At 48.0% G+C, this 27267-nt stretch overlaps 1 protein-coding gene across 1 annotated transcript in view; it reads left to right on the top strand.

Annotated features, from left to right (window-relative positions):
* The first annotated feature begins 4442 nt into the window (after window positions 1-4442).
* USP33 (ubiquitin specific peptidase 33) overlaps window positions 4443-27267 on the top strand; it is a 29684-nt gene continuing 6859 nt past the window's right edge. Inside the window, exons 1-21 of the mRNA XM_073544835.1 lie at window positions 4443-4546; window positions 7449-7502; window positions 7577-7639; window positions 10444-10584; window positions 10671-10770; window positions 13745-13814; window positions 14943-15056; window positions 15302-15380; window positions 15688-16090; window positions 16170-16298; window positions 16373-16485; window positions 17476-17648; window positions 17736-17806; window positions 18367-18400; window positions 18674-18719; window positions 19220-19400; window positions 20396-20522; window positions 22706-22875; window positions 23317-23398; window positions 25052-25160; window positions 26602-26704. Of these exons, the coding sequence (XP_073400936.1) occupies window positions 4466-4546; window positions 7449-7502; window positions 7577-7639; window positions 10444-10584; window positions 10671-10770; window positions 13745-13814; window positions 14943-15056; window positions 15302-15380; window positions 15688-16090; window positions 16170-16298; window positions 16373-16485; window positions 17476-17648; window positions 17736-17806; window positions 18367-18400; window positions 18674-18719; window positions 19220-19400; window positions 20396-20522; window positions 22706-22875; window positions 23317-23398; window positions 25052-25160; window positions 26602-26704 (2443 nt within the window). The 5' untranslated portion in view covers window positions 4443-4465. The remainder of the gene's footprint in view (window positions 4547-7448; window positions 7503-7576; window positions 7640-10443; window positions 10585-10670; window positions 10771-13744; window positions 13815-14942; window positions 15057-15301; window positions 15381-15687; window positions 16091-16169; window positions 16299-16372; window positions 16486-17475; window positions 17649-17735; window positions 17807-18366; window positions 18401-18673; window positions 18720-19219; window positions 19401-20395; window positions 20523-22705; window positions 22876-23316; window positions 23399-25051; window positions 25161-26601; window positions 26705-27267) is intronic.

Raw genomic sequence — 27267 nt, 5'->3', positions numbered from 1 at the left:
CTGGGTCACTAGTGTTTATTGATGATGTGACACAGGACAGAAGCAGCCGAATGAATCCTGAGGTATTCAGAGCCATACTGGGTGCTCAGATCCAGCCAAATGCAGGCACACTGATTGGTCGTCGTTTCCTACTACAGATGGACAATGACCCAAAACATAAAGCCAAAGCAACCCAGGAGTTTATTAAAGCAAAGAAGTGGAATACTCTTGAATGGCCAAGTCAGTCACCTGATCTCAACCCAATTGAGCATGAATTTCACTTGTTAAAGACTAAACTTCAGACAGAAAGGCCCACAAACCAACAGCAACTGAAAACCACCGCAGTGAAGGCCTGGCAGAGCCTCAAAAAGGAGGAAACACAGCGTCTGGTGATGTCCATGAGTTCAAGACTTCAGGCAGTCATTGCCAACAAAGGGTTTTCAAACAAGTACTAGAAATGAACATTTTATTTACAACTATTTAATCTGTCCAAATACTTTTGGTCCCTTTAAAAACAGGGTGGCACATGTTAAGGAGCTGAAATTCTTAAACCCTTCATCCAATGTTAATGTGGATACCCTCAAATGAAAGCTGAAAGTCTGAACTTCAACTGCATCTGAATTGTTTTGTTTAAAATTCATTGTGGTAATGTCTAGAACCAAAATTAGAAAAATGTTGTCTCTGTCCAAATATATATGGACCTAACTGTGTGTGTGTGTGGGTATATATAATATATACACCACAGTATGTACAGGAGGAGATTATATACAGCTGTGTAATGGGTGTGTACAGTGTATACCTTGTACCTGTATACTCTCCATTCTGAGCTCTTCCTCTATACACTGTGTCCCGGGTACGTATAGATTCTATACGTCCCCTGCTCTCACTGTAGGTATTTTTGCTTCTGTTTCTCCCTCTTTGGTTGTTAGGCTTTGTGCACACGCTGCTGATTCACCAGTGTATTTTTCCGTGCAGATCCGCAGGTAAATTGACCAGCGGTTTTACCTGCGGATTGTCCAGCAGTTTTTTCCCCTGTGGTTTGACACCTGGACAATGAAATAGATGTCAAACCGCAGCGGAATCCGCAGAAAGAAATGACATGTCAATTGTTTCTGCGGATTTAAAACCGCAGCTTTTCCGCAGTGAAAAAACCGCAGCATGTGCACTGCGGATTGTAAATCCCATAGACTTACATGGTACTGTACACTGTCTGCGGAACTGCTGCGGATCCACAGAGGCCAAATCCGCAGCAGAATCCGCAGTGTGTGCACATACCCTTAGGCTACGTGCACACACTGCAGATTCATCTGCGGATTCATACCTGCGGAACCGCAGGTATAATGACCTGCGTATTGGCCTGCGGTTTTGCCTTGCGGTTTGCCACCTGGACAATGGAATAGGTGGCAAATCGCAGCAGAATCCGCAGAAACAATTGACATGCTGCGGAAAAAAAACAGCAGCTTTTCCGCAGGTAAAAATCCGCAGCATGTGCACAGCAGAATGTTAATCCCATAGGATAACATGCTACTGTACACTGTCTGCAGAACTGCTGCAGTTCTGCTGCAGTCAAAACTGCAGCGGAACCGCAGCGTGTGCACATGGCCTTACACGGTGACAGTTTTCTGATTTCCATGCTGTGTATTTTTCTTGATGTTTTGGCCACCGGCTGGCAGCATTAGAGGAAGTATAAAATGTGACTGGAGAAGAAACTGTAAGACTTTTCTAAGGTCCTCGTCATTAATGAATCCGGTGATTTCCTCATTATTCTGCTCCGTCGGTTTAACTTCCACATCAGCAGATTGAGCGCAGTATGGGGGAGGCACGTCCTCCCAATAGCTGCTATCTCCCAAAGAAGAAGAGGTGGAGGAATGATTGCATGCAACATCTGTCTGGTAGCCGAGCTCCAACCTGGAGGAGGAATTTCACCTCCTATAGATTATTATATATCAGTCGTGTAATAAGATGTCTGCATGTTCTGTAGCCCAGATAAAGGAGGAGGATACAGCTGCCTGTAAAGGGTTCAGGAAGAGGACATAGCTTCCAGTGATATAGGCTGGATGTGAGCTCTGTGTGTCTGTCCCAGTAATATAGGCTGGATGTGAGCTCTGTATCTCTCCCAGTAATATAGGCTGGATGTGTGTCTGTCCCAGTAATATAGGCTGGATGTGAGCTCTGTGTATCTCTCCCAGTAATATAGGCTGGATGTGAGCTCTGCGTGTCTGTCCCAGTGATATAGGCTGGATGTGAGCTCTGTGTGTTTCTCCCAGTAGTATAGGTTGGATGTGAGCTTGGTGTCTTTCCCAGTAATATAGGCTGGATGTGAGCCCAGTGTGTCTCTCCCAGTAATATAGGCTGGATTTAAGGTGTATGTGTCTCTCCCAGTAATATAGGCTGGATTTGAGGTGTGTGTGTGTGTCTCCCAGTAATATAGACTGGATGTGAGCTCTGTGTGTCTCTCCCAGTAATATAGACTGGATGTGAGCTCTGTGTCTCTCCCAGTAATATAGACTGGATGTGAGCTCTGTGTGTCTCTCCCAGTAATATAGACTGGATGTGAGCTCTGTGTGTCTCTCCCAGTAATATAGGCTGGATGTGAGCTCTGTGTGTCTCTCCCAGTAATATAGGCTGGATGTGAGCCCTGTGTCTCTCCCAGTAATATAGGCTGGATGTGAGCCCTGTGTGTCTCTCCCAGTAATATAGGCTGGCTGTGAGCCCTGTGTGTCTCTCCCAGTAATATAGGCTGGATGTGAGCCCTGTGTGTCTCTCCCAGTAATATAGGCTGGATGTGAGCCCTGTGTGTCTCTCCCAGTAATATAGGCTGGATGTGAGCCCTGTGTGTCTCTCCCAGTAATATAGGCTGGATGTGAGCCCTGTGTGTCTCTCCCAGTAATATAGGCTGGATGTGAGCCCTGTGTGTCTCTCCCAGTAATATAGGCTGGATGTGAGCCCTGTGTGTCTCTCCCAGTAATATAGGCTGGATGTGAGCCCTGTGTGTCTCTCCCAGTAATATAGGCTGGATGTGAGCTCTGTGTGTCTCTCCCAGTAATATAGGCTGGATGTGAGCTCTGTGTGTCTCTCCCAGTAATATAGGCTGGATGTGAGCTCTGTGTGTCTCTCCCAGTAATATAGGCTGGATGTGAGCTCTGTGTGTCTCTCCCAGTAATATAGGCTGGATGTGAGCTCTGTGTGTCTCTCCCAGTAATATAGGCTGGATGTGAGCTCTGTGTGTCTCTCCCGGGTTATATAGGCTGGATGTGAGCTGTGTGTGTCTCTCCCAGTAATATAGGCTGGATGTGAGCTCTGTGTGTCTCCCCGGGTTATATAGGCTGGATGTGAGCTCTGTGTGTCTCCCCGGGTTATATAGGCTGGATGTGAGCTCTGTGTGTCTCCCCGGGTTATATAGGCTGGATGTGGTTTGGGTTTGATTCTCACTAATCCAGTTATTGGGGTTCAGCATATGTTTTGTTGGATTCTTGTCCTTTTGGGTCTGAGGTCGGTGATTTGTCTTCACGTAGTGATGGGGGAGCTGACTCTCGTCACCACGTACATTGTCCCACCTCTCCCCCCATGTGACTAGATGAGACCAATCCCTGGCCTTGTCGCTGGTAGAACCAAAGTCTGACGCAGAGGATTGGGGGCAGCGGTGGAGGCGGTGTAATATAGGGGAGTACAGTGTACTTTATTATGTTTTAACCCTTTCTCTCCTTTATTTTGCTGTGGGCTCTGGAGAGGCTTTCGGAGTGTGATAAACGCCTTTTCACGAAATTTTCATTGCTTCATTTTATTCAGATTGAATTGATTTGCCCAAAATGAATTTCGTAAAATTCACATTGGATGTCCGTCAGGACCGGACATGGCTGCACTCCCAGCGGCTGGGATACCATTGTGCTTAGGAATGGAAATGTTGCAGGTCTTCAGATGTCAGCAATGCAACATGTGGCTATAATGTAACCACCTGTGATATTTCCCTGGCCCCCATTACCTGCCTATGACTTGTGTAGTAAGTGACCTCCCTGTGTGTAAGTGTCGCTCTGCGCAGAGAATGTTCTGTACACCCGCGCGTTCCGCTCTCGTGCAGGAGCCGCTTACACGTCACAGTATAGGGGGTCGATACATTCTCACCTCCAGCCTTATATATTATTTATTAGGCCTCGGTCAGCTGCCGGCGAGGCGCTGGAGGATACACGACCGCCCTGTGCTCGCCGACTTCCATGTTGGATGTAATTCCTCTCTCATACCCCGTTTTATACTCCGGTGTATGTGTGATTGTGTGCAGCGCTGCTACCTCTATGATATTAATGGGGTTTTTCGTGACATGGCCTCGTATCCAGCAGGTGTTCCCTGTTGGACCTGGACAGGGGGGAGTTGTCTGCTGTGATACAGGATCTGTGCTCCGTTACCACGCGCTCTCGTTTCTGGCATCACTGTATAGAAGATTTTATTTATTTTTTTTTATTTTGCAGAACGAGAGGCTTCGGACTTTACAATGTCCTCCTTGGCATGTGACTGCCCCCATCTAGAGTCTGTGGGCGAAGTGACCAAAGAAGATCTGATTCAGAAATCTCACGTGAGTCATCGTTCCTATAAAATGCAAGATCAGTCATAGACCTTTACATGAGAACCTACGTAGACCAGCACCATGCCGGACAGACCACTCGTCACCTGGTCCGATGTGACGGCCGTCCCTAGTACCCTGCTGTACCTGGCGTGGTATTCTGCAAGAGACTGGTCATACTGGGCAGAAAGAGCCCACAGAGCTAGATCATAGCTGCTGCTATTATGGGGGCACTGTGGTGAGTGATGACTATTAGTGCTGTGGCTGAAATGTGGCCACTGGACAAGGCTGTAATTACCAGGTGGGCCCTTTACTTGTATGTGGGCACTGGATCGAGTCAGAACCATTAAAAGGACTGCGTCTGAAATGTGGGCAGTAGATGGGGCTCGAGATGCTTGTTGGGCAGTAGATGGAGCTCGAGATGATTCCTGGGCAGTAGATGGAGCTCGAAATGATTCATGGGCAGTAGATGGAGCTCGAAATGATTCATGGGCAGTAGATGGAGCTCAAGATGCTTCTTGGGCAGTAGATGGAGCTCGAGATGCTTCATGGGCAGTAGATGGAGCTCGAGATGCTTCTTGGGCAGTAGATGGGGCTCGAGATGCTTCTTGGGCAGTAGGCGGGGCTCGAGATGCTTCTTGGGCAGTAGGCGGGGCTCGAGATGCTTCTTGGGCAGTAGGCGGGGCTCGAGATGCTTCTTGGGCAGTAGGCGGGGCTCGAGATGCTTCTTGGGCAGTAGGCGGGGCTCGAGATGCTTCTTGGGCAGTAGGCGGGGCTCGAGATGCTTCTTGGGCAGTAGGCGGGGCTCGAGATGCTTCTTGGGCAGTAGGCGGGGCTCGAGATGCTTCTTGGGCAGTAGGCGGGGCTCGAGATGCTTCTTGGGCAGTAGGCGGGGCTCGAGATGCTTCTTGGGCAGTAGGCGGGGCTCGAGATGCTTCTTGGGCAGTAGGCGGGGCTCGAGATGCTTCTTGGGCAGTAGGCGGGGCTCGAGATGCTTCTTGGGCAGTAGGCGGGGCTCGAGATGCTTCTTGGGCAGTAGGCGGGGCTCGAGATGCTTCTTGGGCAGTAGGCGGGGCTCGAGATGCTTCTTGGGCAGTAGGCGGGGCTCGAGATGCTTCTTGGGCAGTAGGCGGGGCTCGAGATGCTTCTTGGGCAGTAGGCGGGGCTCGAGATGCTTCTTGGGCAGTAGGCGGGGCTCGAGATGCTTCTTGGGCAGTAGGCGGGGCTCGAGATGCTTCTTGGGCAGTAGGCGGGGCTCGAGAGGCTTCTTGGGCAGTAGGCGGGGCTCGAGAGGCTTCTGGGGCAGTAGGCGGGGCTCGAGAGGCTTCTGGGGCAGTAGGCGGGGCTCGAGAGGCTTCTGGGGCAGTAGGCGGGGCTCGAGAGGCTTCTGGGGCAGTAGGCGGGGCTCGAGAGGCTTCTGGGGCAGTAGGCGGGGCTCGAGAGGCTTCTGGGGCAGTAGGCGGGGCTCGAGAGGCTTCTGGGGCAGTAGGCGGGGCTCGAGAGGCTTCTGGGGCAGTAGGCGGGGCTCGAGAGGCTTCTGGGGCAGTAGGCGGGGCTCGAGAGGCTTCTGGGGCAGTAGGCGGGGCTCGAGAGGCTTCTGGGGCAGTAGGCGGGGCTCGAGAGGCTTCTGGGGCAGTAGGCGGGGCTCGAGAGGCTTCTGGGGCAGTAGGCGGGGCTCGAGAGGCTTCTCGGGCAGTAGGCGGGGCTCGAGAGGCTTCTCGGGCAGTAGGCGGGGCTCGAGATGCTTCTCGGGCAGTAGGCGGGGCTCGAGATGCTTCACGGGCAGTAGGCGGGGCTCGAGATGCTTCACGGGCAGTAGGCGGGGCTCGAGATGCTTCACGGGCAGTAGGCGGGGCTCGAGATGCTTCACGGGCAGTAGGCGGGGCTCGAGATGCTTCACGGGCAGTAGGCGGGGCTCGAGATGCTTCTCGGGCAGTAGGTGGGGCTCGAGATGCTTCTCGGGCAGTAGGTGGGGCTCGAGATGCTTCTCGGGCAGTAGGTGGGGCTCGAGATGCTTCTCGGGCAGTAGGTGGGGCTCGAGATGCTTCTCGGGCAGTAGGTGGGGCTCGAGATGCTTCTCGGGCAGTAGGTGGGGCTCGAGATGCTTCTCGGGCAGTAGGTGGGGCTCGAGATGCTTCTCGGGCAGTAGGTGGGGCTCGAGATGCTTCTCGGGCAGTAGGTGGGGCTCGAGATGCTTCTCGGGCAGTAGGTGGGGCTCGAGATGCTTCTCGGGCAGTAGGTGGGGCTCGAGATGCTTCTCGGGCAGTAGGTGGGGCTCGAGATGCTTCAGGGCCACTCTGGATCTTAACTACTATGTGGGCACTTGGTTTTGACTCCTACTACCATGTGAATGATGGCTGGGACTGGTATGAGGGCTTTGGCCGTTGCTTGCCTTTTATATGGGCACTAGTTGGGGCTCCTCGCTTGGCACTGGGCACTTGCCAGCGGGACGGATTGGGCACCATCATTTATTAGCTCAGTTGGTTATGATTAGCTAATATTATTGTTATGGCTGGGGGCCAGTTTTAAGCTAGGAGGTGGCCATATGCCTCGGAGGTCTGACCATATTCCTTGGCCTTTCATCCCCCTCCACACACACAGCAGGTGCCCATTTACTGCCATGACACTGGAGCACCGCGCTTTCCCACACGTTCACATTCCCAGAAAGTTCTTTCTTCATTTCCTGCTCAGAAATCTTATTCCAGTCCCATCAACAATTAATATTTCTGTCCTTAACTGGAAGCTGCAAGATGTGCGTTTTTTTTTTTTTTTGTTTGTTTTTATTTTGCATGTCTTCGATGCAGCGCTGTGTGATGTCTGATCCTCGGGTGCAGCGGATCCGTCCAGCTGTGAGGTAGTAACTCCAGGAATATCTTCCTATAACGCTGTGTTCTCTTGTTGTTATCCTGTGCAGGGGATCTGCCAAGACTGCAAAGTCAAGGGACCAAACCTCTGGGCTTGTTTAGAGGTAAGCCGGCTTCTTCTGATGATCTCCAGTGCCGTTCTCTGCCGTCCAGTAACTCTTGCGCGCTCTCTCTGTAGAATGGCTGCTCCTATATCGGCTGCGGAGAGTCGCACGTGGACCACAGCACTACTCATTCTCAGGTCAGTGTTGCTGAATCTTTACCTGGCGCAGCACCCCTCGCAGGTGGTGGAATCTGACATTTAGGTGACTGCATGATGCACACCGTGGAGGTGATTACTTCTGCATCCTCATCTGCAGACGTGCATTATGTAGTGCAGGCGCCATCACCTGGACATATGGGGACCTCCACCCACTGGATGCCTTCCTGGATAATTATCGGACACTTTGTTCTATATTAGGATTTTATTTCTTTTTGTATTCCTAAAAATGTAAATGAGGTTTTTGCCACCATTTGTGGTGCACCGATATCTATCCGGCAATTTTTGGCGCCCCCCACTGATCAGCTAAATAGATGGTTGGTTAGTCCTGAGAAACTGACGGGTTCAGTTGATTTTTCTGTGTATAGAGCATTAAATGTGCTCCACGGGGCGGATTTGTGGAGGATTTCCCATCCTGCATAAGCATCGAGGACGAAATTTCACAAAACCTGCTGCAGAGAAAATCTACAGCATAAATCGCCCGACACTGCGGATCTGATATCTGCAACATTTCACTGCGGATTGTACTGTCTGCATCACAACAAATCTGCAGTGCAACATCCCCGGATCATGTGCAATGATATGAGATCACGGCATAAATGGATCTGATGTTCAGGAGCCTGGAAAAGCTGGGACATGTGCGGGTGGCCATGTTGGATGTCCTCCAGCTTTCCCGGTCGTCTTCTCTCTGTATGTTTCTATAACTGGTAGCGATTCTCAGTAATCATTGTTCCCAGACACTGTGGAAGTCGGTGGTTGCAGAGCGGAGTCTGGAGCAGACAAGCGCAGGTCGGGCAGCGTCGTCTGGTGAAACGTGCTGATATTTCTCCTGTGCTGCAATCTGCTCCCCAGGGATCTGTGTGATGGTTATTATTGAGGAGGAGATCTCCAGCTCCTGACTATTGTGTGATTATATGCACAGGTGAAGCCAGAAGTTTCCATCCACTATATATAAAGACACATCTGCAGGTTTTTCTCAGTATCTCACATGAAATCAGAATAAACCTTTCCCGTTTTAGGACAATTAGGATTAACATAATCTAATATATAAAGCTCAAAGTGTGTATGTATGTGTGTATGTCCGGGATTGGCATCCGCACCGTCGCAGCTACAGCCACAAAATTTGGCACAGTCACACGTCTGGACCCCGAGAGCGTCCTAGGCTATGTTGTGAGGCAAAATTTTAACCCCGCGCGTTCCAATTCACCAAACAATTTTGCCCCTATCTACATAATGGAGAAGCAGTGTGTGCGTATCAAGCCCCGCCCCTCATGATGTCATAATGGTTGACCTATGAGATGGAGGATGTGATGGGTATATGGGCACTGGACTATGGGATGGAGGATATGTATGATGGGTATATGGGCATGGGACTATGGTATGGCTGATATGTATGATGGGTATATGGGCACTGGACTATGGGATGGAGAATATGTATGATGGGTATATGGGCACTGGACTATGGGATGGAGAATATGTATGATGGGTATATGGGCACTGGACTATGGGATGGAGGATATGTATGATGGGTATATGGGCACTGGACTATGGGATGGAGGATATGTATGATGGGTATATGGGCACTGGACTATGGGATGGAGAATATGTATGATGGGTATATGGGCACTGGACTATGGGATGGAGAATATGTATGATGGGTATATGGGCACTGGACTATGGGATGGAGAATATGTATGATGGGTATATGGGCACTGGACTATGGTATGGCTGATATGTATGATGGGTATATGGGCACTGGACTATGGGATGGAGAATATGTATGATGGGTATATGGGCACTGGACTATGGGATGGAGAATGTGTGATGGGTATATGGGCACTGGACTATGGGATGGAGAATGTGTGATGGGTATATGGGCACGGGACTATGAGATGGAAGATAATTATAATTTTCTTTAACTAACCACAGTTAGTTACTATGCCCGGGCAGCGCCAGGCTCTTCAGCTAGTTATTAATATTTACCAAATCCCAGAATAATGAGAGAGAATGTTTTAAGGCATTTTTATTACTTACTGCAAAGTCAAAAGTTTCCATCCATTTCATTAGTATTTGGTGCCATTGCCCTTAACCTGAATTACTTGGGTCAGATGTTTGGGATCTCCTTCCATAAGCTTCTCACTATAGTTGGTCGGAATTTGGACCCACTCCTCTTGAAAAAACTGGTGTAACTGCTCCAGGTTTGTAGGTCGCCTTGCTTGCACTGGACTTTCCAGCTTTGCCCATAAATTTTCAATAGGATTGAGATCAGGGCTTTGTGATGTCCGCTCCAAAACATTGACTTGATAATCCTGGTCATTGACAATCCTTGGTCATTGCAAGTCCCAGCGGTCGGACCCCCAGTAATCTATAAGTTATCGCTTTCCTTTACTGGAGATCCGTTTAACTTAGAATTCCCTGATTAGAAAAGATAAAAGCCTCTGCCGTGCCCGCACTAGTGATGCCAAAATCTATGGCACGTACCCGCCTATTATTTGCCAGTAATTTTTTTTTTTTTTTTTTTTTTTACGGTTTCGGCTGCCATTTTTTACACCTATTAGACAACCTCTTTAAGTAAAACAAGTTGTTGTTTTTCTCTTCCTAATAATTCTTCAGTAATCTCTACGAAAACTTCACCACTAATGTCCATTGGTTGCTCTCAGTATTGCAGTATTCACTAGAGTGGGGCCAAGCTGCAGTACCAGACGCAGCCTATGCACCAGAGTGGCGCTGTTGTCAGAAGTTTGGCTAGTAATCTGCTGTATATCGTTATTAACCCCTTCATATAGGACACCAAACATTGCCTCACTGTGAACCTCACCACGCTGCGGGTCTGGTGCTACACCTGCAGTAAAGAAGTGTTCCTGGAGCGGAAGCTGAGGTCCCCGCCTGCTCCTAACGCCAAACCCCAGGAGAGCGTCCCTGCGCAGGTACGAGCTGCCGAGAAAGACCAAGATGGAGGAGCAGAGCCGTTGTGTAGGCAGGATCTATAGTAAAGGTCTGTTTTATCCCAAAGGAATCAAGGATGACATCGAATCTGACTCTGAAGACGCCGCCGGCTGTGATGTATGAGAACTTGGACATCGAGCTGGAAGAAGACGAGCTGAAGAGCCGAGGTGTGCACGACCCCGCCACTACCCGTAACGGGGGGGTCTCAGATACGAGGCTAGTGCTGTGCCATAGGGCTGTTCACATGGCCAAATGTTAGGAGCCCACTGTATTTTAAACACAAGGGGGCGCAATTCCTTGCTGATACATTGTATTCCCTAGTGATAAACGAAATAAATTCGTTACACGAATCCAGTAACATGACGGCTGGCCAGGGGTTAAAATAAGACACCTTATACTCTCCTGTTCTACAACGCTCTGCTGTGCTTCGGCTCCTCTAACCCCCCCCCCTTGCTCCGGCTCCTCTGTCCCCAATCCCCCCTTCCGCTCCGGCTCCCCTGTCCCCCTGCTCTGGCTCCTCTATCCCCCCTGCTAGAGCTTCTCCGCTTATTCTGGGTCTGAGACTTGTGACAAGCGTCCGCACTGTCCCCCCAATGTGACTGCGTGCACCAGAAGAATTGAAAACCAATGTGCTAAACTGGGGAGCTGTGGTGTAAGGGGAAGTGACAATAATGTGGGTTTTTAGCCGCGTCTTTATTCTGCTTTTGGATTTGACGAGATCTCATAATTTTGCTGTGATTAGGACACGTTTGATTTGGACTGATTATAATCAAATGGAATCTGCTGACCATATTTCTGTGGTGTTGGTAGATCAGGCCGTCATCCCCCAATAAATACAGTGGCTTCAAAATTATTCACCCCCTTGGCATTTTTCTCGTTTCGCTACCACACAGCTTGTAATTTTAGTGGTGGTGTTTTGGTTTTTTTTTCCCTCTGAGGGTTTGCATCAGTTCATGTAAAGAATATGCCGACAACTGTGAGCGTTTGGTTTTCTTTTTATTGTGAAGCAAACAACAAATAGGAGAAAAAAAACTGAAAACTTTATTGTGCATAACTATTCACCCCCCTAAAGTATACTATACTTTGTATAGCCTCCTTTTTGTGGCAGTTACAGCTGCAAGTCACTTTGGATAAGGCTCTATGATCTTTCCACATCTTGTCACTGGGATTTTTTCCCATTCCTCAAGGAAAACTGCTCCATCTCCTTCAGGTTAGATGTTTCCTCTAGTGATCAGCGATCTTCACGTCTGACCACAGATTCTCCATTGGATTAAGGTGTGGGCTGTGACTCGGCCACTCCGGAACATTTAGACTTATCCCCTTACACCACTCGAGTGTTGCTTTAGCAGTATGCTTTGGGTCATTGTCTTGTTGGAAGGTGAACCTCCGTCCTAGTCTCAAATCACTGACTGATTGAAACAGGTTTTGCTCAAGAATATTCCTGTATTTCGCAACATTCATCTTCCCCTCGACTCGGACCATTTACCCTGTCCCTGCTACCCATAAACATCCCCACAGCATAATACTTCCACCATGTTTCACTGTGGGGATAGTGTCCTTGGGGTGATGAGCTGTTGGTTGGCGCCAGACATAGCGTTTACCTTGGCTGGCCACAAATTTCAATTTTGATCTCTTCTGACCACTGCACCTTCCACCATACATTTGAAGAGTCTTCCAAATGTCTTAGCATATTCAAAATGAGCCTTACAATTTGTGTGTGTGTAAGTAACGGCTTTTTTCTGCCCACTCTTCCATAAAGGCCACCTCTATATAGTGTACGGCTTATTGTGGTCGTATGGAGAGACACTCCAGTTTCTGTTTGGGAACTCTGCAGCTTCTTCAGGGTTACCTCTGGTCTCTGTGCTGCCTCTCTGATTAATGCCCTCCTTGCCCGGGCTGATGTTTGTTGTGGTACCATATTTTTTCCATTTGATGATAATGGATTTAATGGTGCTCCGGGGGATCATCAGAGATTGAGATTTTTTTTATACCCCAACCCTGACTTGTACTTCTCAACAACTTTGTCCCTGACTTGTTTGGAGATCTCCTCGGTCTTCATGGTGTTGTTTGGAGATCTCCTCGGTCTTCATGGTGTTGTTTGGACATCTCCTTGGTCTGCATGGTGGTGTTTGGACATCTCCTTGGTCTCCATGGCGGTGTTTGGACATCTCCTTGGTCTCCATGGCGGTGTTTGGACATCTCCTTGGTCTCCATGGCGGTGTTTGGACATCTCCTTGGTCTCCATGGCGGTGTTTGGACATCTCCTTGGTCTCCATGGCGGTGTTTGGACATCTCCTTGGTCTCCATGGCGGTGTTTGGACATCTCCTTGGTCTCCATGGCGGTGTTTGGACATCTCCTTGGTCTCCATGGCGGTGTTTGGACATCTCCTTGGTCTCCATGGCGGTGTTTGGACATCTCCTTGGTCTCCATGGCGGTGTTTGGACATCTCCATGGCGGTGTTTGGACAGTGGTGCCTCTTGTTAATGGTGTTGCAGCCTCTGTGGCCTTTCAGAAAAGGTAAAGTGTATATACTGACAGACACGTGACACTTAGGATGTACCCCTGTGTGCAATCTGTCACTAAGCATGGGACTTCTGAAAGGAATTGCTTGCACCAGAAATTATTAAAGGCTTCATAGTAAAAGCGGTGAATACATATGCAATTTTGAATTATTTGATCCCATAAATGTAATTTATGCCTATATTTTTCTCACTTCACCAAACTAGACTATTTAATGCTGATACATCACACATTAACCGGATTACAGAAATATTTGCACACAGTTGTAATGTAACAAAATAGGTAAAGAGCCAAGGGGGTGAATACTTTCACAAGCCACCGTGTAGGGAAGAGCTGACTCTCTACTAATGGTCGATGATGCAGATGATGAGGCTGTTGGATTTCAACTTGGCCTTTCCTTTGTTCTCATGGGGAGATGCTTAATCCCCTCTCCTCTTTACAAGCTGTGCATGTACGGGGGTCTGGAGGAATGGCGGACCACCTTTTCCACCATTACTTAGGAAACCTCTGTGGTGCATATCTTGTCCTTTTGTGCCCCGTCTCGGCACAGACAGTGTATTACTCCTCTCTTGAGCCTGTCGTGTTATTGATCGGCTGATTGCATTATATATAATGTGTAGGTCTCACCGGACTGAAGAACATCGGAAACACGTGTTACATGAATGCCGCTCTGCAGGCGCTGTCCAACTGGTAAGCACGCTGCTGTGTACGCTCCACGCCATCTACGTATGTGCGCACAACTACACCCATCTGCCCTGCGGACGAGCGTACACAACTACCTGAGGCCCGTCACACCCCGTGTGATCATGGCCTGAGGCCGCCTTGTCCCGCTCTGCGGGATCTGCTCGGATCGGCTTTTGCCATTCTGTCCATTTATGACTAGTATTCCCATGTAGCAGTTGTTTGATTTTTGTGGCTGCCGTCACATGATGGTGTAAACTGCACCAAATCTTTATTGATCTTCATCTTCTTTGCAACTCTATTTTTATTAGCAGATCGTCCCGTCCTCTTACATATTGCCTCTATATACAAGCACATTTACAATTTACCGTTTATCAAAACCATAAGCTGTTTTTGAGATTTTAACCTTGTTTCCTAGGAGACCGACCGACTGCCGTTGTCTAGGTTGTAAGCCCTGCAATGAGGCTATCCGGGGTCAGACTAACGGCGTGCTCCATCCATCCTGGTAGCTTCACAGAAGTGCTTACAAGCAGTGATGAGCGCGCGCGCGCTGGGATAAGGTGATATCGGAGCACGGTCGTGTGCTAATACAGTATCTTTGGCGTGCTGGAATACTATGCTCGAGTCGCCGCGCCTGCATGTCTCGTGGCTGTTCAGCAGTCGCAACATATGTAGGGACTGCTTAATAAACAGGCAATCACTGTATGTGCGCGACTGTCGAACAGCCGCGAGACGTTCTGCCACGGCGACTCAAACATAGGGTTTCTTTGGCGTGCTTGAATACTATTAGCACACGGGCATGCTCCAATAACGCCTCATCCAAGCACGCTCGCTCATCACCACTTACAAGCTCAAAAATAGAGCTTGCAACCACTGGGCATGTTCGGCCACCCAGCGGTGGTCGGTCCTTAGGCAGCAAGAGAAGCTTGGCACTATTACGATAAAATTACACCAATACAACTTTTTAAGCAGGGCACTTCCCTCTATTAGATCAGATCGTGAATCTAATGAGTCAATTGTAAAATTTTGCGCAAATTATCACTACTTTGAGCGCCAGGGCCCCGCGTTATTATTTACCAAGTGTCCTCCATTCCACTTGCAAATACCAAGCAGATTCTGTCCTCTCCTTTTCCCCAGCCCCCCGCTGACGCTTTTCTTCCTGGACTGCGGTGGACTTGCTCGTACAGATAAGAAGCCCGCTCTGTGTAAAAGCTATCAGAAGCTGATGTCTGAGATCTGGCACAAGAACCGGTAGGTCCGAATATCTTCCCCATGACATAAGATGAGCGCGTTCCCGTTCTGTCTCCTACTCCTTAACCTCCCCCATCTTCCAGTCTTTTCATTGTAGACACCATTTTTGTGACCTCCGTAGTGAACCGAGTTGTTGGATTGTGTCGCTTCAATATCTGAAATGTGAACTTGTTTTCTAATCGGTCGAGTTAATCATCTAACAGATCCCTGTCCTGGTCTTCTGTCCTTCTCCCTGTTCTCCCCAGGCCTGGCTCTGTCATACCTACTAATCTGTTCCAAGGCATAAAAACAGTAAACCCGACCTTTCGCGGCTACTCCCAACAGGTAAGACTCCTCCGCCTGCGGCGTCTCTCGGCATCGGTGCTGTGTGATGGTGGGAAGGTCCTCAGAGACTGTCTGTTGTCTTGGGACTGGTGCTGTGTGATGGTGAGAAGGTCCTCAGAGACGGTCTGACACTTTCTCTGACACCTTCACTGATTTGATGCTTGGCTCTTTGATTATATGACTGGCTGGTAAATTGCTTTACCTGCAAGTGGCAAGGAAGAATTGAAAAGGCGAACCACTAGCTGTCAATGTCTGTGTCAGCCATCAATAAATTATAGAAAAAAAATCTCCCTCCGTACCCTTGCAGGATGCCCAGGAATTCCTGCGCTGTCTGATGGATATTTTACATGAAGAGCTCAAAGAGCAAGTGTTCGAGGCAGAAGAGGAAACTCAGCCCGGGATCTTGGCAGAAACCATGGAAGAAGAGAAGAACCAATCGGACAATGACTTCCAGTCCTGCGAGTCCGGATCCAGCAGTGATCACACGGAAACCGAGAGTCGGAAGCTATCTGAGGAACTGTCCGAATCGGCCATGCTAATCCAGGAGGATCAAAAGGAGCAGGAGGCGGTGAAGTCCTGGCAGAAAGAAAAGAAGAACTCTAACCATGTAACCCAGAACAACTGCCTGCAAGATCTGGAGAGCCTGGCGGAAGACAATGAATACTCCTCCCAAGGAACTGTAAAGGTCCAGATTCAGAGTCGGATATCGGGTAAGTGACGGGCCGCGGTCAGTGCCCCGCCGTCAAACGCACCACATGGGGACTCAGCGTGTCATGTTTTATGTTGTAGACTATGCCACAGAAGTCATCATGAATGACCTGTCTGCCTCTCAGACTGCCCTGCTCGGTGACGGCTCTGCGCCTCACGTGTCAAGCAGCCCCCCGAAATCTGGATCTCTTTGGACAAGCTATAAAAAAGGTATCCATAGGTCTACTCACCAGCAATGCCTGGATTTACAATCACAGATCTGAGCCGTCATTTTCTGTTTTCAGCCCCCACCGTTTGCCTTCCCAAGAAGAAGCGGCAGAAGAAGTATCGCAGCGTGATATCGGATGTTTTTGACGGCACCATTGTGAGCTCGGTTCAGTGTCTGACGTGTGATCGGGTGAGTTGTGCTCGCGAACAAGAATCGTCTGAAATTAACTGGGTCATAACCTGCCGTTCCAAAACCATCCCCGACACAGTCTAACCACACCACAGTCTTACCCCTTTTATGACCAGGCTTTTCTATTCTATTCTTTTTTGTACTTTTTGTTTTTGTTTTTTCCTCCTAACTTTTTTTTGTTTTTTTCATCCACAAAGCTTTGCAAGATGAGATGTAATTTTGAATGATTACATTATTTTTATTGGATAAAGTTCTGAAAAAGTAAGTGGGTAAAAAATAAAATTTCCAATGCTGAGGATAAAAAAAAATTCCAATTCCGACACTTTTTTTCTTTTTTTTTTTTTGCTTTTCATATTTGCAGCGAAAATAGCCTGGAAGCGCAAATCTTCAGTTCTGTACGATTACAGCGATAACTACCTACTGCTTTTCCTACGTTTTATGACTTAAAACCTTTCTTTTTTTGTCACCATTTTTAGACACCTGTGCCCTTTTCTAGTTTGTGGTCGATGGAACCTGTTTTTTATTGGTCACTGCACCTCCCCCAAAATGGTACCAAATAGAAATTCTGGGGTTTCACCTCCCCCCCCCCCCCCCCCTTTTCAGCGTTTAGCATATAAGTTACATAATTTTATATATTGATCTGAATTTTACGGACATAGAATCATAGAATGGTAGAGTTGGAAGGGACCTCCTGGGCCATCTGGTCCAACCCCCTGCTCAAAGCAGGATTCGCTAAATCATCCCAGACAGATGTCTGTCCAGCCTCTGTTTGAAGACTTCTATTGAAGGAGAACTCACCACCTCTCGTGGCAGCCTGTTCCACTCATTGATTGCCCTCACTGTCAAAAAAATTTTTCTAATATCTAATCTGTCTCTCCCATTCAGTTTCATCCCATGGCGATGCCAAACTTGTTTATCAGATTTTTTTCTTTTTCTAAACACATTTTGGTGAATGATTACTACAATATTCTATTTTTCTGCTTTTTTTAGATCTCTGTAACACTGGAAACATTTCAGGACCTTTCCCTTCCGATCCCGGGGAAGGAAGATTTGGCGAAGTTGCACTCGTCCAGCCATCAGACGTCTTTAGTGAAGGCAGGCTCCTGCGGCGAGGCGTACGCTCCTCAAGGATGGGTAGCCTTCTTCCTGGAATATTTTAAGAGGTACCGATGGCGGTCGATGGTCTGCTGACAGTTTTAACTGCTTTGTATCCAATCATATGTAACTTGTTCTTTCATGTACCCCCTCAGTTGGTTTTGGGGTCCCACTGTCACCCTGCAGGATTGCCTTGCAGCTTTCTTTGCCAGGGACGAACTGAAAGGTGAGTTACGCTGTTCTGTTTCACACGTTATATATTGTGATCCTAGATGTATTTTCAGTGCGATGGACCCATTTTTCTTTTTCTTTTTTTTTTAATTTTTGTTGCATCTGTCTTTGTCGTCTGAAAAATGATGTTCTCTTCTGCTACCTAAATGATAAATTAATGTCCAGACGCCATCTGTTTCTGCTGTTTGAGCCATTGATTTGCACTGATAAGTTTGATCCTAAAACACAGATCAAAATAAGACAAGTTTGTTGTATGTTCACCCCTAAAAAAAAAAAAGGCTACAGAAACCCATAAAGACACATTGATTGTAATGTATCTGTGATCTGTCTGTAAAAGTAACGGATGGCTCATGTAGCAAAGAAACTAATATGTGAAACGGTCTCCAGCTGAGTGTGAACAGTGGCGCTACGCTTTGTGGGGCAGATATGACTTTTTATTTATTTTTTTTTTTTTTTGGAGAAGACGACATGGTTACTTGCATTGATCTCCTCCTTGCAGAGAAATAGTTTATGGTAGTAAATGATAACTGATAATATTGAATCCATCTTGTGCAGGTGACAACATGTACAGCTGTGAGAAATGCAAAAAGTGAGTATTGTCTTTCTCCTAAATTTTTAAAAATATTCTCTATCCAAAACTATAATATAATTTAATCAAGGGGGATGGTCCCTATAATATTCCATCTGCCACATCGGGGATGTGGACGGCACAGAGGGATCTTATTTTATATATCAGAAATTCTCACGCCTTTCGAGCTGTCGGATGCTCCATTTAATAAAGAATCTAGAAGACCAGAACGCGTGATCTCCACAATTGTCTTCCATACAATTTAATTGATTTTTCTCATTTAATACTTTCCAGGTTACGAAATGGCGTCAAGTTTTGCAAAGTTCAAAAGTTTCCCGAGGTGCGTTCTTCAGGCCTTGCATTAACCCCCTGGCTACATCCCCCATACATTTACGGTATGGAGCGGGCTCTGGAGCTGTTATATAAGCGTATGCAATTGTAATGGCTGCCATTGGAGTGAGTGCCGATCACAGCGGTTTAACCCCTTTACGACCGATGATATATATATCTACATCTTCAGTCATGTTGCTGCCCTTGATGCGTCCGGCGCTGGGCCTGCATCTTTCCCACACTTGATGGCTGATTTAATCAGCCATCAACTTGGGGGTGGGGGGTTGCGGACGTAAAACTACAGCTTGTCCCGCAGTGCACAAGCCCTCGCCCGGCATAGAAAAAGTAAGAAAGTGTGGGCGTGACCTTACAAGGTTTTACCCAGTGGTAGCCTATAATTCCCAGCATGCAATGGGATTAGCAGTGCATCACTCCCTGAATATAGGGGCGCTTGGTTATGGTGCAGGGCGGTTATCTTTTGACGTCATCATTAATATCTGTCTCTTGCAGATCCTGAGCATTCACCTGAAGAGGTTCAGACATGAGCTCATGTTCTCCACTAAAATCGGGACCCACGTGTCGTTCCCGCTCGAGGGTCTGGACCTGCAGCCGTTCCTCGCAAAGGACAGTCCCAATCATATCGTCACCTACGACCTCTTGTCTGTCATCTGCCACCATGGCACGGCCAGCAGTGAGTATCTGTGGTCACCTCCACAGCAACGACCAGGCTGCCGGCGGCGAGTGAGTGATTCTCAGTGCATATGGGGACAGGGTCAGATGTAATATACCGTGGGAGAGGGGTGGGGGCGAATGTAATACACTGGGGGGCTGGATGTAATACACGGGGGCGGGGGGACAGGGTCAGATTTAATACACCGTGGTGGAAGGGTGGGGGCGAATGTAATACACTGGGGGGCTGGATGTAATACACGGGGGCGGGGGGACAGGGCCAGATGTAATATACCATGGGAGAGGGGTGGGGATGGAGCTGGACGTAATACACTGGGGGAAGGGGGTTGCACAGGGGACGGACATAATACACTGGGGAGGGGGACAGGGACGAACGTAATACACCGGGGGGGCTGGACGTAATACACGGGGGGGGGGGGGGGGGAGATACAGGTCAGATGTAATATACCGGTGGGGACGGAGCTGGACGTAATACACCAGAGGGCTGGCTGTAATGCATGGGGGAGTTGGGGGTGGGGGGGATGTAATACTCAGGGTTGGGAAGACAGGGCCAGATGTAATATATTGGTGGGGACAGAGTTGGCCGTAATACACCAAAAGGGATGTTTTTGGGGTGGGGGTTAGTGTGAGAGAACTGACCTAATACATCGGGGGGGGTGGGGGGAGAGGGATATGGATGTAATACACTGGGAGGGGGGACAGGGATAGATGTAATACACCAGGGGAGAGGGTGAGGGGGACGGATGTAATGCAGGGTGGTGGTGGTGGATGGATGTAATACACTGTTGTGGTGGCAGCGGCCAGATGTAATACATGGTGGTGGTGGTGGGCAGGGTCGGACGTAATGCAGTGGGGGATGGGGACGGATGTAATACACCAGCCCCATCTGTGTGTTATATCAGTAATGTCTGCAGAGTTCTCTCTCTGATGCATTATGAATACATGCTGATGCTGCAGAGCTGCGTTCATAATTGTGATTAACCCTTTATCGTCCAGGCGGACACTACATCGCTTATTGTCGCAACAATCTGAACAATCTCTGGTACGAATTTGACGACCAAAGTGTCACGGAAGTGTCGGAGGCCACCGTGCAGAACGCGGAGGCGTATGTGCTCTTCTACAGGTACATCGTGATGTTTCATTCTGTAATAGTCCGGATTGTCTGATTCTAGCCGTTCTCAATATTAACCCTTTCCTGGTGGACGGAGCGATGTCTAGTGTTTATATAGACCGGACTGGTAGGACGGGCATCTGTGTTATGCTGCCAGAGAAATCTCCTGTCTGAATATATTGCCTCTATGAAGACACGACACTCTGCATGGATGAGAGGAATGCTCCGCATTGTAGTATCGCAGTGCTGATTTGTTTCCTGAAGGCATTGGCTGACTTTTCCCATTTTTTTTTTTTGATTATATAATATATATGATTAGCATGAACGTCATTATCGCGCTGGATGACTATGTTGCATAGCGTTTCTTTGGACAGACTGCTTTTTTGTTTATGAGCAGCGCCACCCTTGTCCACAGATAGTAACATAGTTTTTAAGGTTGAAGGGAGACTTTAAGTCCATCTAGTTCAACCCGTAGCCTAACATGTTGATCCAGAGGAAGGCAAAAAAAAAACCATCCGGCAATCAGTAATCTTCACATTGGGGAAAAAATTCCTTCCCGACTCCACATACGGCAATCAGACTAGCTCCCTGGATCAACGCAATATCAAGGACACTAGTGTATATACCCTGTAATATTATACTTTTCAAGAAAGGCATCCAGTCCCTTCTTACATTTTAGTAGGGAATCACTCATTACAGCATCCATAGTCTCACTGCTCTTACAGTAAAGAATCTACGTCTGTGATTTTGCTTAAACCTTCTTTCCTCCAGACGTAGAGGATGCCCCCTTGTCCCCGTCACAGGCCTAAGAGTAAAAAGATCATTAGAAAGGTCTTTGTACTGTCCTAGCATATATTTATACATTGTAATAAGATTATCCCTAAGCCTTCGATTTTCCAAACTGTCCAATATTACACATTCCAGGGATTAGTTGTAATTCCAGGATGCGGTTTATGGATAGCGATCGATCAGAGCTGCATTTCTATGGTCGGGATGCTGGTACACATGTGCGCCGGCTCCCATTGGCCCCCGCAGTGTGATAGCAGGGGGCCAAAGTTTTGTCCTGGCAGCCAGACATCTTTGTGCTCTTATGCATCTTCCTACGCACAGACATAATTTTCTCTCTATACTCTTCCATGCTGTAGTATTGAAAACGTAAAATAGTCACAGGTTTGTCCCCTGGGTGCAAAAAAGTAGACTTAAAAACTAAAAAAAGATGTTTTATAAAGCAATAAAAAAATGCTAATTTTTCTAGTTTAAAAATAAAAATGCAGAATCATCTACAGTAATATCACCGTGCTCACAATCTATCAAACATAAAATGAAATCGTACCCAAAAAATGGGGCCAATCAGACAGACGGCTCGTCGTGCAGCTCCTATAGCAGAAACATTAAAAAGGAACTAGTAGCCCCCAAGTTTTTTTTTTTTTTTTTCTCACCACTTTAAATGAATGCTCTTTACGTGTTTGGTATCGGCGTAATCGTAGTGACCGGGAGAATAACGTTACCAGGTCGTTTTTACTCCTGACATTGACCTTTTGCAGGTTAAAAATCATCTCAGGTCAATTTCTTTTTGCTTACCAAGATTTCAGTGCCTGAAATTCGTGGAAAGATCTGCTCCAAAATCCGCAACAGAATCTGCAGTTTATTCAGTCACGTCTGAACCTGCCCTGATTCTTACCTTGTACCGAGTCAAGGGACCTGATCTTAATGTTTGGTCAAGTGAATAAGAAAACCCCCCAAATCTGTCTAAAATATGGTGATAGAAGTGCAGGAGCGGGACGGGCCGATCTACTGCAATTTCCGAGACATTGTCCAGATCTATACGAAACTATCGCAGCTACTGCTGCAGGACAACAGCGGTTGCCGGCAACATAGCCCTGAAAATACAAGAACAGCCTGGACCTGCAAAACCTCCAGAATTTGACAAAACTTAAAAAACAAGTATTGTGTAAAGTCATTTTGTACTGACTCGTGACAAGAGATGGGAAACTTGGAAAATATCCTGCGGTGCTGCAGTGGGTGCCGGCCCTCCTGTGGGTGCGGCGCTCCCAACTTTCCCCCTTGCTGGGAGTTGTAGTTTTCCAGAACTGGAGAGCTGCGGGTTAATGATCAGTGTCGTACATATGGGTAGAGCATTCTTTGCTCAAGGATTTACAGCCCAGAAACTTTTTTTTTTCTACTTTTTCACCCAGAAAGTCCAGTGAAGATGCCCAGAAGGAACGGAGACGGGTGACGAGTCTGTTGAACCTGACGGAGCCCAGCCTCCTGCAGTTCTACGTCTCTCGCCAGTGGCTCAATAAGTTTAAGAGTTTCGCAGAACCGGGGCCCATATCCAATAACGACTTCCTCTGCGTGCACGGCGGTACGTTCTATCCACCATTTGTATAGTTGGAATATTGCTTTGTTTTTACTGCTTCTCTAATCTTCGTGGATCTGCAGATATTGAAGGAGTCGTTTTTAGTGATGCATGGTGTCCATTCTCCGGAATGGCTGACCTTACAAGGTTGCATGGAGTCTGAGCGAGCAGTAGCCATAGGCGGAGGGGCTTCCAAGTGGAGGGTCTCCATCAGTGATTTCATATGGCCAATAAAAGACCTGCCATGTAGGGTTTGTATTTAGACACAGCAGCTCTGCTTCTGCTGTATGAGGCTGTGACCATGCACCAGCAGCTGCGGCTAATGCCCATATTGTGTGACCACTGCAGGCGGCACTAACTCACAAGTACCTTATGGTCGCAGTGTGAACATGCGGCCACTGTAGATGTCAGTCATGACTCCCACCTAACCTTTAATGTGATTTGCAGGCGTCCCTCCACGAAAGGCCGGACTCATTGAGGACCTCGTTGTGATGCTGCCACAGAACATATGGGATTATTTATATGGCAGGTTTGTGTTGTGTCCATCACTTAGTTATAAGGCAGTTAATTTCCAGCAGCACCTCAAATCTGAGACAAAGAAAATGCACAAAAAAAAAATATCCCAGCACTTTCTTCCTAAGTTTTTTTTTTTTTTTTTTTTTAACTTTTTTGTTAAATTTTCAATGTCTCCCAGAACAGCCCTTCTCTTCCCTGTTCTGGCTGGCTGATGCAGGAGCCTCTTCCCTCTGCGCTGGCTGCCGCAGGAGCCTCTCCCCTCTGCGCTGGCTGCCGCAGGAGCCTCTCCCCTCTGCGCTGGCTGCCGCAGGAGCCTCTCCCCTCTGCGCTGGCTGCCGCAGGAGCCTCTCCCCTCTGCGCTGGCTGCCGCAGGAGCCTCTCCCCTCTGCGCTGGCTGCCGCAGGAGCCTCTCCCCTCTGCGCTGGCTGCCGCAGGAGCCTCTCCCCTCTGCGCTGGCTGCCGCAGGAGCCTCTCCCCTCTGCGCTGGCTGCCGCAGGACAAATAAAAGGGTGATTTGGGGCTGCTCACTTCTGTATAGGAAAGGTGAGCAATATTGGACGAGTATGCAGGTATCGCAAATTCATCAGCACCAGATGCAGAAAGAAGAGGCACGAGAGAACCCCATTATGCCCTGTCTCTTGTCTTTGCTTCACCATTTAGTCCTTCGCCAGCTGAAGATGGATCCGATCACCAGGATCATAACCTTGTATTTCCTATGGGATTTTTTGATTCGGGATCCTTTTGGTGCAGCGATTTCCCACGTTGCAGTATAGAGCTAGGTTTCGGGCACGTTCGTGTGTTGGATATTTTAGGATCTTTTTTCCGCAGCTTGCTCCCTCGGTGCCGGGGCTCGTACCTTTTGTTCTGACGTGAATGGATTAGATGTGATTATGCCGCCTCCGGTTTGCAGCTTCTCATTATTCTCGGATTTCACAGGCAGAAGATTTTCAGGGATTGGAGCCGGATATACACAGAAGATAAAAGCCGGCTGACATTGAACAATTTGACTTTTTCAACTTGTATGATCATATTTTAAGAGAGTGATGGCTGCCAATATGTAATCAGTCACGTAGGAAAGTCTCCGCCAATCCTTCGCCACTTTGCGCAGTGACAGATGAACCGACGAACGATTCATCTGACACAAATATGACCGGCATAAAGGGCAATTCCCATCTCATAACTTTGTGCCATATCCACACGACTTCCCCAACCTTCTGGATGGCGAGTAATGACGCACGCAGGGGCTTGGGATGACTTGTGATGGGAGTTTCAGTACCGAGAATGGCCGTTGCTGTGTCCAGCGCTGTGCTCCTCTGCCGGTATCTGTAAACAGCTGATTGATGGGGGTTTGGGTGCCGGTGTTGGTGCCCTATTGATCTGGCGCTCACCCCATTACGTCTCCTATATTCCCTTTACTGCATGAGGGGTAAAATGCCCTCTACTGGTCACAGGCATTCTGTGCGTCTTTATATGAAAAAAACAGAACATGGACCCTTATTAGGGTGTTAACTTAATCGCCACTGACTGTCAGACCTAAAAAGTACATATTCTTTGTGCCTGGTTCTTGTATCGAGATTTCTGTGCATTATTTTGCAATTTTTAAGATACCAGTGCTTATGCTTTGGTTTTGTTTTTTATACTGGTCCCTTCTGTCTTGCATGTAAAGATTCGGAGGGGGCCCAGCTGTAAATCACCTTTACGTATGTCACACTTGTCAGACCGAACTAGAGAAGATTGAAAAAAGGCGAAAAATGGAATTGGAGACTTTCATTCGGGTAAGTTAGAACTTTATTTTATGGTGCCAGATTAAATTTTTTTCCTGCAAATTACTGACAGTGAATCCTTGCCCCCCCCCCCTGCGGTCACCGTAAACTCTGCAGGGAGGAAGTTGATAGAAACAAGTTTGGATTTGTTCTGGGGATGATAACATGAAGAAAAGTTCCTGTATAACCCTCAGGTATCGCTGGTTATACTTGGGCGAGAATATGTCAGTAACATGATGTGATTAGTCACTAACATGACGATAAGTCGTTTTTTACCTCTCCCTCATCCCTAAGTAGGTGATACAGGAGAAGACATGTTTATTAAGGCGGGGGTGGTAACACGGAGAGAAGTTCTTATCACACGCTTGGCATCACTAGCTGTACCGCAGGAGAAGCCAGTAGGAAGCTGTGACTATAAAGATAGACGAGGCGTTCCTACTACTCCCAGCGGCGACGGGAGAAATGACAGTAGCAAGCTGCGGTCGGGAATGGGTGATAACATGAAGAAAAGCTTCTTCACTACTTTCTTTGGGTCACTGAAGGCTGGACGGGGGTGAAGATAGCAAGGGTGGTGATAACATGAAGACCAGCTCTTGTATCACAGCCCTGGGGCCACAGGGGGCAGTAGAGGCCATTATCATCCCTCCTGCTGTCACTTGGCGTGTGCACCTCATCAGGCAGGAGGGCATTGCTGCTCTTTCACCATTGTCCCGTCAGTCTGTGGCTCTTTTGCACATAGTCTGGAGATGTTCTTAATTTCCTCTGCAGGATATTAGATCAATCAGTCCCAGCTCAGGGGGCTTAAGCTTGAGTCACACATAGCGACTCACCAGCGATCCCGACAACGATATCAACGTGTCAGGATCACTGGTGAGTCGCTATGTGATTGCTGGTGAGCTGTCAAACAGACCAGTGTTCTGTTAGTTACCAGCGCGCTGATGCAGGGAGCTGGTATCTAACGTACACATCGGGTATCTAAGGGACGCACGTCCCTTGGATACCCGATGTGTACGTTAGTTACCAGCAGATCGCTGGTCTCCCGCCTGTCACACGCAGCGATCCGTGCTGGCCAGCGGGAGACCAGTGACAAAAGAAATGTCCAGCGGTTTCCTACAGCGATCAGCGATACCGGCAGGGGGGCCGATCGCTGTCGCACATAGCGATCTCGCTGGTGAGTTCGCTGTTGTGTCACAAAACTTGTGACTCAGCAGCGATCTCGCTAGCGAGATCGCTATGTGTGATGGGGCCCTTAGGCTGTGTGATTGAAGTGCTGAGAGCCCAAGGGGGGGCGCGATGGCGCTTCTATGATATCTGTGTAATCTGCTCGTACACAGTGTGACGGTCTCCAGCTAAACGACACCCTGTAATTACACTTCTGACAGCTCCGTGCGCGCTAATGGACGCTCTCTGGCCTCAGTAATCCGCTAAGAGCTTAATGTCTGTGTTTCCACAGCTAAACAAAGCTTTCCAAGAAGAGGACTCTCTGGCGGTGATTTACTGCATCGGCATGCACTGGTTCCGGGAGTGGGAAGGCTTCGTAAAGGGCAAGGACGTTGGTAAGGTTCAGAAGACGGGACAGCTTATATATATATAATATTTATTAGCTGAAGAGCCCGGCGCTGCCCGGGCATAGTAACTAACTGTGGTTAGTTATAGCAAATTATAATTATCCTCCATCCCATATACCCATCATACATATCCTCCATCCCATAGTCCCATGCCCATATACGCGTCATACATATCCTCCATCCCATAGTCCAGTGCCCATATACCCATCATACATCTTCCATCCCATAGTCAACCATTATGACATCATAATGAGCGGCAGGGCTTGATGACATCAGCGTCGCCATGGCAACCATTATGACATCTTAATGAGGGGCGGGGCTTGACGCACACACACTTTATCCCCAGTATGTAGATAGGGGAAAAATTGTTTGGTGAATTGGAAGGCGCGGGGTTAAAATTTCGCCTCACAACATAGCCTAGGATGCTCTCAGGGTCCAGACGTGCGACTGTGCCAAATTTTGTGGCTGTAGCTGCGACGGTGCGAATGCCAATCCCGGACATACATATATACATACACACACACACACTTTGAGCTTTGTATATTAGATAT

This window comes from Dendrobates tinctorius, unplaced genomic scaffold, assembly GCF_039654945.1.
Source record: "Dendrobates tinctorius isolate UK_male_01 unplaced genomic scaffold, ASM3965494v1 ptg000138l, whole genome shotgun sequence".
Taxonomy (NCBI): domain Eukaryota; kingdom Metazoa; phylum Chordata; class Amphibia; order Anura; family Dendrobatidae; genus Dendrobates; species Dendrobates tinctorius.
Note: the sequence above shows the minus strand (reverse complement) of the source record. Positions and strands in the feature narration are given on the sequence as shown.